The sequence below is a fragment of the Daucus carota genome, chromosome 2 (genome assembly GCF_001625215.2).
Source record: "Daucus carota subsp. sativus chromosome 2, DH1 v3.0, whole genome shotgun sequence".
Lineage (NCBI taxonomy): Eukaryota > Viridiplantae > Streptophyta > Magnoliopsida > Apiales > Apiaceae > Daucus > Daucus carota.
In genome coordinates, this window is record NC_030382.2 from 30,682,834 (window position 1) to 30,697,297 (window position 14,464).

Sequence of the window (14,464 nt, forward strand, 5' to 3'; positions counted from 1 at the left end):
ATACTTGTCATGCCTTTCAGTTCTGAGGACTACATGTCATCCAAAGGGGAGAGTTATGTTATTAATTGGATGACTCTTAATTTAACTCATATTTATGTGAACAAGTTTTAAACACCTCTTTTATTTTTTTGTAACCTACACTTGTACAGCTTATATAAGCACCCTATGTACTTGGTTGAGTCGGCGAATACAAATGAAGTAATCTGTCATTCTCTCTAAATAAATATTTGTTTTTATTAGTCTCTAGTATTTAGATCACTAAAATACTATTATATATCATTTCCTTAATTTTTCAAAAAAAAATTAACGACATGATATATAATTGTATTTTAGTGGTTCAAAAGATGTGTAACTACTTCATATATTTTTTTGAGTTAAGCTTTGATATAAAACCCCAATCTCAAATCTGTTAATGGCTACCAAAATTATGGCTACCAAAATGTAATTAACTATGAAACCCACGGAATGCAAACTATATTGTGTATGCATAATGCACTGTATATTTTGAATAAAGTCATCCTTTCTTCTCTCTCCACCGCCCCACTTGTCTCTCTTTCCTCCCTGTCAAGTTTTAGAGAGAGAAAGCAAAACTCCATTTCTCCCATCTGTCTCTCTTCACTTTTCTCTTAAAAAAGACCAATATCATTTAGTGCCAGAGAGAGAGGACGGAGAGAGAATCATCATATCACATTTAGTAAAGTAAGCGAGATATTTCCGGTAATCCCTTGACCTGTAATTTTGTTCATGCTTTCATGCTCTATATTTCTTATTTTCTGGAGATTTGTTTTCTGTTTCTGATTTGAATCATCATCTCAAACTGTTCTGTTTTTTTTGATTATTAATTTCATCCGTTTGACCATTTAATTGGGGTTTTACTGTCATGGACAGTAGATTCAATCGTAATTTAGTGGTAAGTTCAATTTTATATATGTATATACGTTTGACTTCAATTAATGCGGAAATGTAATGTGTTTATATTTTTATGGATTTTTAGTCATATTGTGATGCCAGTTTTATACTTGGTTTGATATTTTCGACATTTAGGAATTCAGTTAAAATTTAGTCTGCACTGCTCCTTGACGTAGTTTTAGTTGTCCGACATGCTATGAACCGGTGTTTTGGTACTACAAGTAGAAAGCTATCATGTTTATCTTTTTCGGGCGAGGTTATCGGGTTAGATCTGCGAAATGAGTGATTGTAGGATTGGTTAAGTTATGCTACAACTTGTAATATTACTATGCAGGCATATACACCATCTCCAGGTTACGTTGTGCGCCTGGAGAAAAACAGCATTGACGACAATTGTTACGTAAGAAAGAAAGGAAAGATGCGCAAGTGGTTGTGTTGTACCACCTGTCAAGCTGAAGAGTCTTATCCTCGTCATGAGAGTGATCCTTTTAAAAGCCCTAAAGATCAGACAGATGGTAAGTTTCTTAATTTCATCCACTTGTGATTCCTGAAGAAAGATAACTTCTATGTTTATGGTTGTGGTAATGTACTGCTATGTAAAACTCTGCTGTAAATTTCTACCCTGCTCACAGAATAATGTTTTTGTCAGAGCTGAACTGGACCAACTTAGTAGCTATTTTGATGTGTATTATGCAGTATATAAAGAATTTATTGTATGATTCAATGATAAATGTCTGTGTTTGCTTCTATAAGGTTCATATCATCTTTTATAGCAATATTTCTATACTACTGTTGGCTTTTGAGGACGTTGTGTAATGTAAACAAAATGATCTAATGGGGTGTATAGTCCTGAAGAAAAATTAGTTATTTATAAGTTATATCACTATATGTATACAGAAATCAAGTATGTCACGTTTGGAGAATGCAGTCATTATGAATCAGTTACACAAATCCCCAAATCACAATGCCTTCAAATGTTAAATTCTGTCCTCCACAGCAAATAAAACCAGACCAAGCCAAACATGCTAGGGCACTGTAATATTAGATACTTGTTTGTGTCTACCTTTTCCCAACTTATTAATTAATAAGACATACTCCCTACTCCATCTTCAAATTACTTGTCCCGAATTGATTAGACTTTTTTGTTGTCACATTGACCCAACTTTGACTAGAATCTAAAAACTGGTCGTATTAATTTTGAAAATATGAAAAATACATTTTAATGTAGATTTTCTCTATTTTAATAATATAAAATTTCATTTTTCCTTCAATTATATAATATATATGTAACTCAAGTCAAAACTGGGTCAATTTGACAAAGATAGTGAAAACAGGACTAGTAATTTGAAATCTTGGGAGCAACAATCACTCTATTCCTTAACCGTTGTAGACTTTATCGTGCATCATTAATTAATACAAGTGGAACAAATCTGTGGAAGATACTTTGGTGGTGATAATTTCTTTTATAAAACAATTACAATTTTGTTTTTTATATTTATAGATCTTGATTTTTGTTTGGTTGTGATTTTAGTGAACATGTTTTTCCTTTTAAATGCTGGATATTGCAAAGATTATAAAGGGCTTAACCTAATATCATTTTAGAACACATGGCAGTTAATACTCCCCCCCTGTACTATCTACTATATCACTACGAAATCTTCATTGTAAGATTCTTGTAGTGAAGGTTATTGATGAGATTGTGGTGTTTGACAGAGCTATCTTATTGACAATAAAATTCAACTCTTTGACCCTCAGCATAATTATCATTAAACTGGTTTTGTGAGAACTGAGAAGTAGCTCTTTTGTGTGAGTTTACACTTGGCATATAAGTGTACGTACTATAAAAGCAAGAACACAGACAAATGAGTAGCACAAATGCTCTAAATTGATAAATATATAAAAACAAAATCCTTGTTGTGTATCCATCCTACATTTTCTTAATACTTAAAATTATAATTTCATCTGCCTAAATGTCTCTTGGCTCTCAAGTGAGGTCTCTACTATGGATAAAAGAATTAAAAAATTATTTTAATACATTATATATAATTGTTCAAGGATAAATGAGTATTGATTAGGTATTATAGTGATATTAAGTAACTAGTTTCATTTCTTGAAATTGTCTTCTTAAATAGATCTTGTGGTCAAGGAGTTGCAGATTTCGCATCTTGATGGATTACATGGTTATTTTGACAGTATTGTTAAACAATCACATTCACATGGTTGTGACAATGGGCAGCCGTTGATAGATATGAAGAATTTATGTGAACAATTGTATGATGAGTATGAAGAATGTAAGAGAAGCTATTTAAAGAGTTGTGCACATGGTTGTCACGTCGACAAGTCGAAGCGAGTCGATTGACCTCCGGCTAGTCGACTAGTCGATAAGTCGTAGACTAGTCGTAGACTAGTCGATAAAATAAAATAAATGTAATAATATATATATATATATAGAGTCATGCTCCAGTGAGAACCAATATTATGGTGAGATATGAGATCTAATCTCAGCCACTCATTTAAATACATTATATTCATCTTTCGCCATTCATTTAATATTTTAACATTTCACCATCTTCTAATTCAACTACCTATCACCTTCAACCACATTTGACCACCACCATCACCTCCGACGACCACAAGAAAATCACCACCGGAAAACATAAAATCATCACCGGAACACTAAAAATCACCGCCAGAAAATCAAAGATCAACACCAGAAAATTAAAATCACCATGCCACCACCATCTACAAACCACCATCACCACCCCCAAATCCAAAAAACCACCAATTACAAAACAAAATCACCATCGAAAAAATCATAAAACACCACAAAAAAAACGAAAATCACCAAATCCAACCACATACAATTACATTGTCACCGTCAAACAAAAAATCACCACTAGAAAATGAAAAATCATTGCTTGCAAACGTAAATCACCCTTAAAAAAAAATCACCGGACCTTGTCACTATCTCTACCTATCAAATCCAACCACTGTTACCACCATCAAAAGACCCTCCACTGTTTAAAAAATCATCGACTACAACCCAAAAATTAACACAAATCAATCAAAAGTGGAAGATATGAAATGAGCGAAAAGAGTTGTTTATATGTATACTGTGTGTATTGTTCGTCAAGGGAGGGGGAGATGCAGGAGATGATGTGATGATGTATGTGTGTCTGCCGGCGATGGCGATTGAGCCGTCGCGGCGCTTCGCGGTTGACGGAGCTCGCGACGCATATGAGAGAGAGAGAGATAGATAGAGAGAGAGGGGGAGATCCGCTGTTCTAGAGGGCGGGAGTGGGTGCGTCTGTGTGTGATGGTGGTGAGTGGATGGTGATGGTGTTCGAGAGAGCCGGAGTTGCTGGATGGAAACGACTGAGAGAAAGAGAGAAGACAGTGGGGTTAGGGCAGTGGGTGGGTGGGTTATAATCGTGTGGTTATGATTTAATTTGGGGACAAGAATGTGTGGATGAGATTAGATCTCATATCTCACATTATTTGGGGTTCTCATTTGAGCACTTGCCATATATATATATATATATATATAGTCAAGTTCTATGGAGTACAAAAAATATTGGAGTACAAGATTGATACAATATAATCTAGTCATTTAAATCTTAATTTTTTTGTTCTACAATATTTGTAAACATCTGACAACCTCCAGATTATGTTCTACAACATAAACATTGTAATCAAAAGATAGAACAATTACTTTGATAAATCGTAGGACATTATGTTCTGCAATATAACTTTTAAGCAGAACAATAATCTTAATGCTCTTTAAAGTTGAAAGATATTAATTATTATTTGATTATTATGTTTAATACTATTTATAAATGATAAGTTATATACAAATTTGGATAATCAGAGATATTATTTATGATTAAACTAAAAAATTATGATTTTGTACTCCAATACTCCAATATTTTAATGTACTCCATAGAACTTAACTCTCTATATATATATATATATTAATATATATTTATATATATATGAACATAATTATCTCTGTTATGTACTTGCTTAATCTAATTTATAATGACAATTGTGGTACTGGAAGTGTTGTGCAGGAAACAAAGTTAAAACAGGAGTGCAGTGCATTACATAAACATAAGTACATAACATTTAACACTTAGCAGTTCCAAGCAGATCTAGTAAACACAAACAAAAACAAAATCCTGGAAAGTGGAAATAATAAAAACAGGGCAGATTGCAAACAAATTGGTTAAAAACTTAAAATCCTAGACTTTAGACATCATCATAAAGATCTAAGATGTTATCTTGTGCGCGTACTTCGTCGTTTCTTTGACTGTTGTTGTTAGGTGATCTATATCCATAATCATTATCAATGTTTTCATCATCGTTTCTTTGACTGTGGTCGTGGAATGGAGATTGGCGGCTGTGATGTTTAGGACTAGGGTTTTTATTAGTTTACTTTACTCTGTTTTATTTTTATCAAACATTGACCGGGTTTTGACCGGGTTTGGGCCGGGTTATAAACCAGTCGGTGACCCGAACGACTTAGCAACACGACTAGTCGACTAGTCGACCGACTAGTCGACCAGTCGAACGAAATTTCAACATTTACCTAGTCGACATATTGTGTGGACAACTCTTTACCGCTTGGTCGACTAGTCGACGACTAGTCGCGACTAGTCGACCGACATGACAACCATTGTGCATCAAGTTGACAAATCACGTAAGACCTTCTATTGTGGAGAAACCTAACGTGACAACTCCTAGTATTATAATAAATGATAGCACCTTTAGACATGTTATATATGTAAGATGATAATTTGCTTGTCTTCGAATTGTTGTTCGAGTTTGCTGGCTACGAGTTCATAGAGTAAGATCATACAAAAGGATATCACTTGCATTTCAATGATTCAAAGTCATTTCTTGAGGATGTCAAAAGGATATATTTTTGGTACACATTGACATTAATATTCCTCAATACCTATGAAGCCTACGAAGTCAAGTATGTTAATGATATATCTCAATGTCTTTCAAAAATTAAAAGGTTCATGTCTAACTTTTTTGTAGTCTGGAATGAAGATGGTGGATCCTTTCCATTATGTTATCAAGCTTGTGGTTGAGTTCTCTTTAAGGAAGAAAAATGAAGTGATGTAAAAATTAAAAATAAAATAAAATTGTATGTAGTATATATCGGCATTCAGGAATAAATTAACTGTGCGTGATCAAGTATTTTTTTATTTTAAGTAGATTTTTAGGAATATTCTAGTATAGTTGTATTATTTACAGATATTCCTTTTATTAACAGCTTGCTAATATTCCTTTAACAAATTAAATTCAGGAATTAAGATTGGTATCCATGACGAAAGCCATTGTAAATTTAGTCCATATGTAGAGAACCTGGTGATGACTGATGATTGCAATCTTTTGAATCTTAATCAAAGTTCTGACAAAAATCTAATTTACTTTTAGAGAGAGTAGTGTCTTCATTAATGCTTCTAATATTGTTAATTATAAACATTGTCTCTACTCTCTAATTTATATAGAATAAAAATTATGTGCAATATTTGTGGAGTGCCTTTCAGTATTTTTAATTGGTGGATGACTGCAATCCATGCATGGTTTGGGATGTGTTTGTAGGTCTATTTAGTTTGGTTGTTGATTTGTACTCAAAAGACACTATATTGAGGTTGTTTGGTAAGGAGGTTGTCAATAGTCAATATTAGAGTAATGGGGGAGCCAAGGACTAGTCACATGCTTTTCTTCCTGCTTTCTACTCATTTTTCTGTATTTGTTCTTTTCCAGCAATGCCATTTCGCTTTGAATGATTATTCTCTTTTTATCAAACATCTTAGAGGTGACATTGAAAATGAAAGCACATATATATTGTTTTAAAAAAACTAGCAGTGTGATTTATAAATTTTGATTCTTGCTACAGTTTTTTAGAGTTAAAACTTTGATTAGTTGGTCATCCTGCTGTTTACTTAGGTTAGCATGATTGATTGTGTCTGTGTCATTGATTGTATTATATCTTCTAATGCTTTTCATCTATATTGACATACAAGGGAACCAGAAAAGTTCAAAGGTCCCGACTCCTGTCAAACAAGAAGTGCAGAAGGCTGTGCCAACGATTGAAGTGCCAGCACTTTCTCTGGACGAGTTGAAAGAGAAAACTGACAATTTTGGATCAAAGGCATTGATTGGTGAAGGATCCTATGGAAGGGTATACTTCGCAAGCCTAAACAATGGAAAATCTGTGGCTGTTAAAAAGCTTGATGTTGCACCCGAGCCCGAGTCAGACAATGAGTTTTTGACTCAGGTATCTAATTTTCTTATTAGTTTTTTTCTTCTACCTAATTATGCCATTCTCTTCTCATTGGATGCTGGTCTTAATACTTTAGGTTGCTATGGTTTCGAAGTTGAAGCATGAAAATTTTGTTGAGTTGACTGGTTACTGTGTTGAAGGACATAACCGTGTGTTGTCTTATGAGTTTGCCACTATGGGGTCACTACACGATATTCTGCATGGTAATAATATTTTCTTGGCTGCAGTTAGTTATAACTTGAAATTAGTTAGACTATATTTTTTTTTTGGTGGTATTCCTTCAAATGCTCGGAAAAGTGAAACTCTGTAAAAATAAAATTTTAAAGGCAGGAAGGGAGTTCAAGGAGCACAACCAGGCCCTGTTCTTGACTGGATGCAACGTGTACGGATAGCTATTGATGCAGCAAGGGGGCTGGAGTACTTGCATGAGAAGGTTCAACCTTCTGTAATACATAGAGATATTCGATCTAGTAATGTGCTTTTGTTTGAAGACTTCAAGGCCAAGATTGCAGATTTCAACCTCTCAAATCAGGCACCTGACATGGCTGCTCGCCTTCATTCTACTCGAGTTCTTGGAACTTTCGGTTATCATGCACCAGAGTAATGCCCGAAAGCCACTTTTTGTCGTTTATGCCTAATGCCTTATTATATTTAATATCTTATATAGTAAACAGGTTACCATGGACCATAAAAAGCTATCTGCTCTTATACTTTATGACTTTATGTATAACTAGTTTGTTACTTAGTACATAGTTTTAATTTGTGAGCTAAGCGCTTTTATTTAGTTGTAATCATGATGACTTCTAGATGTATGATCAAATAGCTTCTTATGAGTTCTTAATTCCTGGACGCATCTTTTGAAATAAAAGTTCTTTTTGGTTTATGCTAGGCAACTGGGTAAGTGTACTCTTAGCTAAGTTTTGAAGTTGTCTTCTTGATCGTTTCACTAGAGAGTAGAGATTTTCAATATTTTTAATTCCATGTGAATAGTTCTGAGACGTCCATCTTGCATCTTACAGGTATGCCATGACAGGACAGTTGACACAGAAAAGTGATGTTTATAGCTTCGGCGTGGTTCTTCTAGAGCTTTTGACCGGAAGAAAGCCTGTTGATCATACGATGCCCCGAGGACAGCAGAGTCTTGTCACTTGGGTAAGCCTTTTTTATTTTTATTTTTAATGCTTATACCTTATTTTAGTTTTCCCCTAGTAATTAGTCTACTACCATGATTTATATGCTAAAAGCTTGATACTTTTTTTTTAATCAATTAGGCAACTCCCAGACTAAGTGAAGACAAAGTTAAACAATGTGTTGATCCAAAGCTCAAAGGAGAGTACCCTCCAAAAGCGGTTGCAAAGGTCTGTGTCCCTCATTCCATCTTTTCGCCAAATTGAATTACATAAGCCAGAGTAGTGGCTAAAATTGATTCTTTGTCTTTGTTTTGCAGCTGGCAGCTGTAGCCGCATTGTGCGTGCAGTATGAGTCTGAGTTTCGGCCAAATATGAGCATCGTTGTCAAGGCTCTCCAACCACTTCTGAGAGCTGCTACCCCAGCTCCAGAGATATAGATAAAATAATTTCTTTTTAATTGTTTGAATTTCTGCGACTACTTGCACAGTTTGGGTACATGTTTACAAAGTCGTCATGCACTTTTTAAGTATGCAAAGATATTCGTTCCGTTGAAGTGTAGATGTGGGTTTGCATGTCTCATGTATGGGGACTAGAAGCGTAGATGTGGATTGCATGTTCTCTGGTTTGATATTGGTTATGGATGTCCACTAAAAGCAGGGGGTGTTTTGTTTGGCAAGGCTGTTTTGTGGTTTGAACTTGTTAGAGTGGAATGTTTCTGTATGCATGGATGCTTTTATCTTTGAGGATTGAATCGCTGTTGATATATATGAATTTCAATTATTTGGAAGATTGAGGATCGTAGTTTCACAAGCCTCCACTTTCCCATTTCTGATCAAAAATTGAAAACTGAAGTTTTTCTTCTTTTTTTTGGTAGTCGGGAAAATGGAATTTGGAAATTGTTCGGTAAAGTATAAACCCACTAAATTAATAGTTTCTAAACTGATTTTTTCTTAAACAATAAAAAGTTTTGATCTCAAGTTGGGATCAATATTAAACTCTAATAACCTCTTTATTATTATAATAAATTTTGAGTATCAAAATATTAGTCTCAACGTTAGCATACCATGATAATTTTGATTATATACACGTTTTCTTATATATTCAGAGGATATAAATATTTTTTAAAACTAATTTGTGTAACTTTTTTTAATTAGAATAATTTTCGTTTCATGCATCTCATCTGTATTATCATTAACCCGTATATTTTGTGTCCAATTTACAGCAACAACTTTCATTGATTGACGAATATTATGGAATGTATATATGTCATCTTAACATTGACCTTTGAAAGGGGATGATTGACGAATATTATGGAATGTATATATATCATCTTAACATTGACCTTTGAAAGAGGATAAATATCAAGTTGATGACTCGTTTCGTCCAAATGTATCAATTAAGTGACTGATTTCCAAATTGATTCAAATTAGACACTCATTAGAAATATTTATATCAAAAATATTACTCTATCGTTAGTCGAAATTTTGAAAATATTATATATTGAGTTTCACAGATTTTTTATGAATGGTATTACATCCAAATGAAAGATTCAGAGTCCTACTATTTTTGCTAATATTTTTAGATTTTTAAAATTTTATCAACTATTTATTTTTAATTTTTTGATTGTTTTATTTGATTTAAATAAAAATAAATAGGAGATAAATTTTTAAAAATCTAAAAATATTATCTAAAATACTAGAACTCGGAATCTTTCATTTAGATGTAATACCATTCATAAAAAATGTGCGAAACTCAATATATAGTACTTTCAAAATTTCGGCTAACGAAAGAGTGATATTTTTGATACAAATTTTTTTAATGAGTGGCTCATTTGAGTCAATTTAGGAATCAGTCACTCAATTGATACATTTGGACGAAACGAGTCACCAACTTGATATTTATCCCCCTTTGAAAGTGTTAATGTCATGCTCCCTTCGTCCTGCAATAAATTCCGCCTTGACTTTTTACATGTAGTTAAAAGTGTAAAAAACATTTTTATATGATATTTCTAATTTTTTTTTGAATAAAAATATAACTGTCAAAATTTTATCCATAATAGAAAATTTTGAAAAATACTATGTACAATTATGTTCTTTTTTGCAACTCAAATTATGTGAGAAAAGTCAAAACAACACTTACTTTGAGACGGAGCAAGTAATATATATTAGAGTTAATTACACTTTGTGACCCCTAGTTTTGCTCCAAACGCAGTTTAGTACATGAATTTTAAAACGTGACAATATACACCCTACACATTCCCGTGCAAGTTGGGACCCCTGGTCACTATACCGTCCAAATCTGCCGTTAACTTTAACTGTTTGAGATATAACAGTGTGTATATTAGTTTCCACCAGCTATTTTACCCCCTGTGACCCCTCAAAAATTATGTATTATATTTTGAAATTACTTCTGAACACGGTGTAAGCGTCTTAATAACCACACAACTTTTGATGTAAATCTGTATAAAACACCAATACACCCACGACTTTACACCACGCACAATCACAGTTAGACCACAAGCGAATCATAATAATTTATTATTAGTTCCTGATAATATATATCACATAAAATTCACAAATAAATTCATCTAAATCTGTACAAAATATCATATTAATGACACAAACATTAACATTACTGACATGACATCGTATTTCAAACATACCAATATTTGATTACCATCACTATAGGATCATGCCAGGATTTGACTTTGATTATGATCATAATAATGTCAGTAACTGGTCACTTGCATTTTCGACAGTATTTAATGTCCGTCAATATTTTCTATTTATTTTTTCATTGATCCTTGAAACTTATCATTCCAAGATTATCATCAGTATATTAAAGGTGGCTTCATGTAGTGGATTTGTGAAGATGTTAGCTGCAATCTCCAAAGATTAAAAGTGAGCCTTTCTTCTTTACAAATCATGATAGCAGGGCCAAAAGGCCATTCATGTATAGACCTAGCAATTCGTGTCGTGTCGTGCACACAAACACGACACAAAATGAATTCGTGTACCTGAATCCAAACACGAACACGACACGAAAAAAAATGAAATAACACGCCACTACACGAAGTACACGAATTTTTTGTGTGCTTGGAAATACACGACATGAATTGAACAAGAAAAGTACACGAGATGAAATATACACAGAAAGTACACGAGACAAAATGTACACGAAAGTACACGAAATGAAAAAAATAAAATATTAAATTACATTTTAATATTTTAAAAATTAATATTTAATTAAGTTTTATATATTATTTGATATTATATCTATGTTATTTATAAAAACTACTATTACAATTAAATTATATATGATAAATCATGTTATTATTATATATTATTAATTATCTATTATTATAATTAATTAATTATATCGTGTACTTCGTGTCGTAACGTGTACCCAATGGGTAAACCCAAAACCGACATGAAATTATATCGTGTACTTTCGTGTTCATGTACTTAAATCGTAGACACAAAGACGAATTTTTCGTGTCGTTCAATCGTGTCGTGTACGAAATTGCCGGGTCTATTCATGTGTCCTGAGCAACCACTATTTATATAATACATGAACTTTTCTTTATATTATTCTACACACACAAATGTTCAAGAATTCTTAGGAACCCATACAAGCTTGGGCTCAATCTTCCGGTTTTCTATTTAACATTAGAGTTATCAACTTTTTCGACATCAAGATTTCAAACTTAGTTTGGTTTCTTTTACACCTCTGAAGCCTTATGTTTAAATTCCTTAGGCTGAGGTGACACATCAGAGTTCACTATGTTAGAACAAGAATCAGCCCTACCACATGACTTAGTACTAATATACTCTTCAATCCATTCTATTTTCAAGTTAAAATAATTGGCCATTATACTTCTATTCATTATATGCAATCAAAGTAATCACAAAGTGGATAATATTTATTTTTCAAGAGAATGGTGTGACCACATAATAGATGATTGGGATATTTAGCTAGTTTTTTACAGACCCTCAAATTTGACACAATTTTATAGAAACGTTAAAAATGTGATAATAATTTTTGTATTTGTGGATTTTTTTTCATTTCTTCTTTTTTTATTTCCACTATCATGTTTTCAGTTGGCTTGATATCTACATGGGCCTTTTCACTTAATCATCTGATTTTTGTTCACTCATACTTTTCATATACTCATATTTTCAACATATTTTCATATGATGTTTGCCTTTTCTGGAAAAAATTTCATAGGCAGGGGAGCCTAATAATCAAAGCCAACTCCATTTCTCACAATTTTGTTTTTTCTCGTGACAGTTGTTATCTAAGTTTGTGGTATTTCGATATAATTTCAACTTAAGTCCATTCTCATCAAACTTAGTTTGAAGCACTTTCTCAATTTGCTCACATAATTGAGTTTCTGTATCAAGCATTCGTTCTTTAGCTTGATTGCTTCTCCTACTTGATTACTTTCATACCAACAATGTTAAATTCCAATTTCTTATTCTTACTTCTAAGTTATCTATCCACATTAATTAGCCTTAATATTTCTTCTATGACTACAATGATACTAGTGTGAATATTAAACATCTCAATACTCATATTTTCTATGATCTTTTATATTTTTACAGAGCCGGGCCTGAGGGTGTGCAGAGTGTTCGACGGAACAGGGCCTTAAAATATCAGGGGCACATTTTTTTATGTAGGTTTATATATATGTATAGTCAAAATAAAAAATAGCTAAAAAAGTAAATTTTATTTTTAAGATTAAAAAATTGTAAATGAAAAAAAAATTAAAAAATGTTATACACTTCAATAATTTTTAAATGTTATCTTAAATAAATTATATAAATTCTAAAAAATACTAATATCATAATCATGTTAATAGAAATAAATACTTGCATTGAAAATAATGGCATTGAAAATTGTAAGAGTTACCCTGCTCTCGAGGTAAAATTTTAATTTAACTGCTAACTTCACTGACTTCATTAAAATTCTACTTATACTATTTTTTTTCTTTCTTGATGACCATATGCAATATTATATCATTAAAATAATGATTCAATCTTTAGTAACTAATTTATTTTAAATTATATTTATTTTTAATTTATACATGCATATATATATATATATATATTAAATATGAAAAAATTAATTTAAATATAAAATGCATTGAATAATGGGTTTATATAATTTTAAAACAAGTATACCTCTAATATAAATTAAAATTGTATATGTATGCTTTATTTATTTTAGAAAAATTTCTACTTTCTAACATTAACGTTCTAAAACTCTTTATATTCTTATGTTATTTAAACAGACAGGTGACTTCTGTTTAATTAATACACAGCATCCTCTCTTCTCATATTCTCTGTTTAAACGTTTAATCTTTTCACCACTCATCAGTCATCACCATTGAAGTTAATCTTTTCACCCCTCATCATCATTGAAGTTAAGTATTTGTGTGCAAGTGCAAGTAGGGTTCCAGACGCAGGTGTCTAGGGCTGCAAGCCTGCAACTGTTGGTGTCTATTTCACCACTCATCAGTCATCACCATTGAAGTTAATCTTTTATGCACTTTAATTGTGATATGATTTTTACAGTTTTGTGTCAATTTTTATTATTTCATGTACTTATATTTTTAGACTATTAGGGCAGTATTAGGGCACACTTTTTACATTTTGCACAGGGCACAATAAATCTCAGGCACGGCCCTGTATTTTTAGGCAGTAAGATCAATTATAGTCAAGATTGATAAATTCGATTTGGACGTAGAGGCTCCTGCACTGGTACAAGCCATCAAAGCAAAATCATTAAACTTCTCTAGTTAATCTTCATTTGTATCATATTCACTTTTTTCTCAGCAATATAAGATTTACATTGTTGCTTTTCTAAAAGAGCTTCATACTTAGCTTTAAATTTCATATAGTCCTTGTTTTTCTCACCTTCTTTGGCTTCCTGCATCTTGTAGCAAACTGCCCAAGTTCATCACAGTTAAAGCGTCTTATCTTGGATATGTCAACATACGTTGTGTGTATCGACCTCGTATACATGTGTTTGTCCTTTATTTTGTGAACTTTCCCTTGTTGTTGGAGTAGGAACTTTGATCTTTTTTCTTGAATTATCTAGGCTTCTTCAATCTTGTATTTCAATA

The 14,464-nt window shown here is 32.4% G+C and overlaps 1 protein-coding gene across 2 annotated transcripts; it reads left to right on the forward strand.

Annotated features, from left to right (window-relative positions):
- Positions 1 to 473: 473 nt before the first annotated feature.
- LOC108209797 (PTI1-like tyrosine-protein kinase 3) lies at positions 474 to 9,124 on the forward strand. 2 transcript variants are annotated; one of them, XM_017380915.2, is made up of 8 exons: positions 474 to 717; positions 1,244 to 1,424; positions 6,948 to 7,201; positions 7,284 to 7,410; positions 7,534 to 7,807; positions 8,227 to 8,359; positions 8,479 to 8,565; positions 8,655 to 9,124. In XM_017380915.2, exons 2-8 carry the CDS (start codon positions 1,328 to 1,330, stop codon positions 8,772 to 8,774), a joined length of 1,092 nt encoding a protein of 363 aa, XP_017236404.1. In that variant the 5' UTR covers positions 474 to 717; positions 1,244 to 1,327; the 3' UTR covers positions 8,775 to 9,124. The 2 variants fall into 2 exon arrangements, with proteins under 2 accessions (XP_017236404.1, XP_017236403.1); XM_017380914.2 differs by having other exon boundaries at positions 477 to 699.
- The last annotated feature ends 5,340 nt before the right edge of the window (positions 9,125 to 14,464 follow it).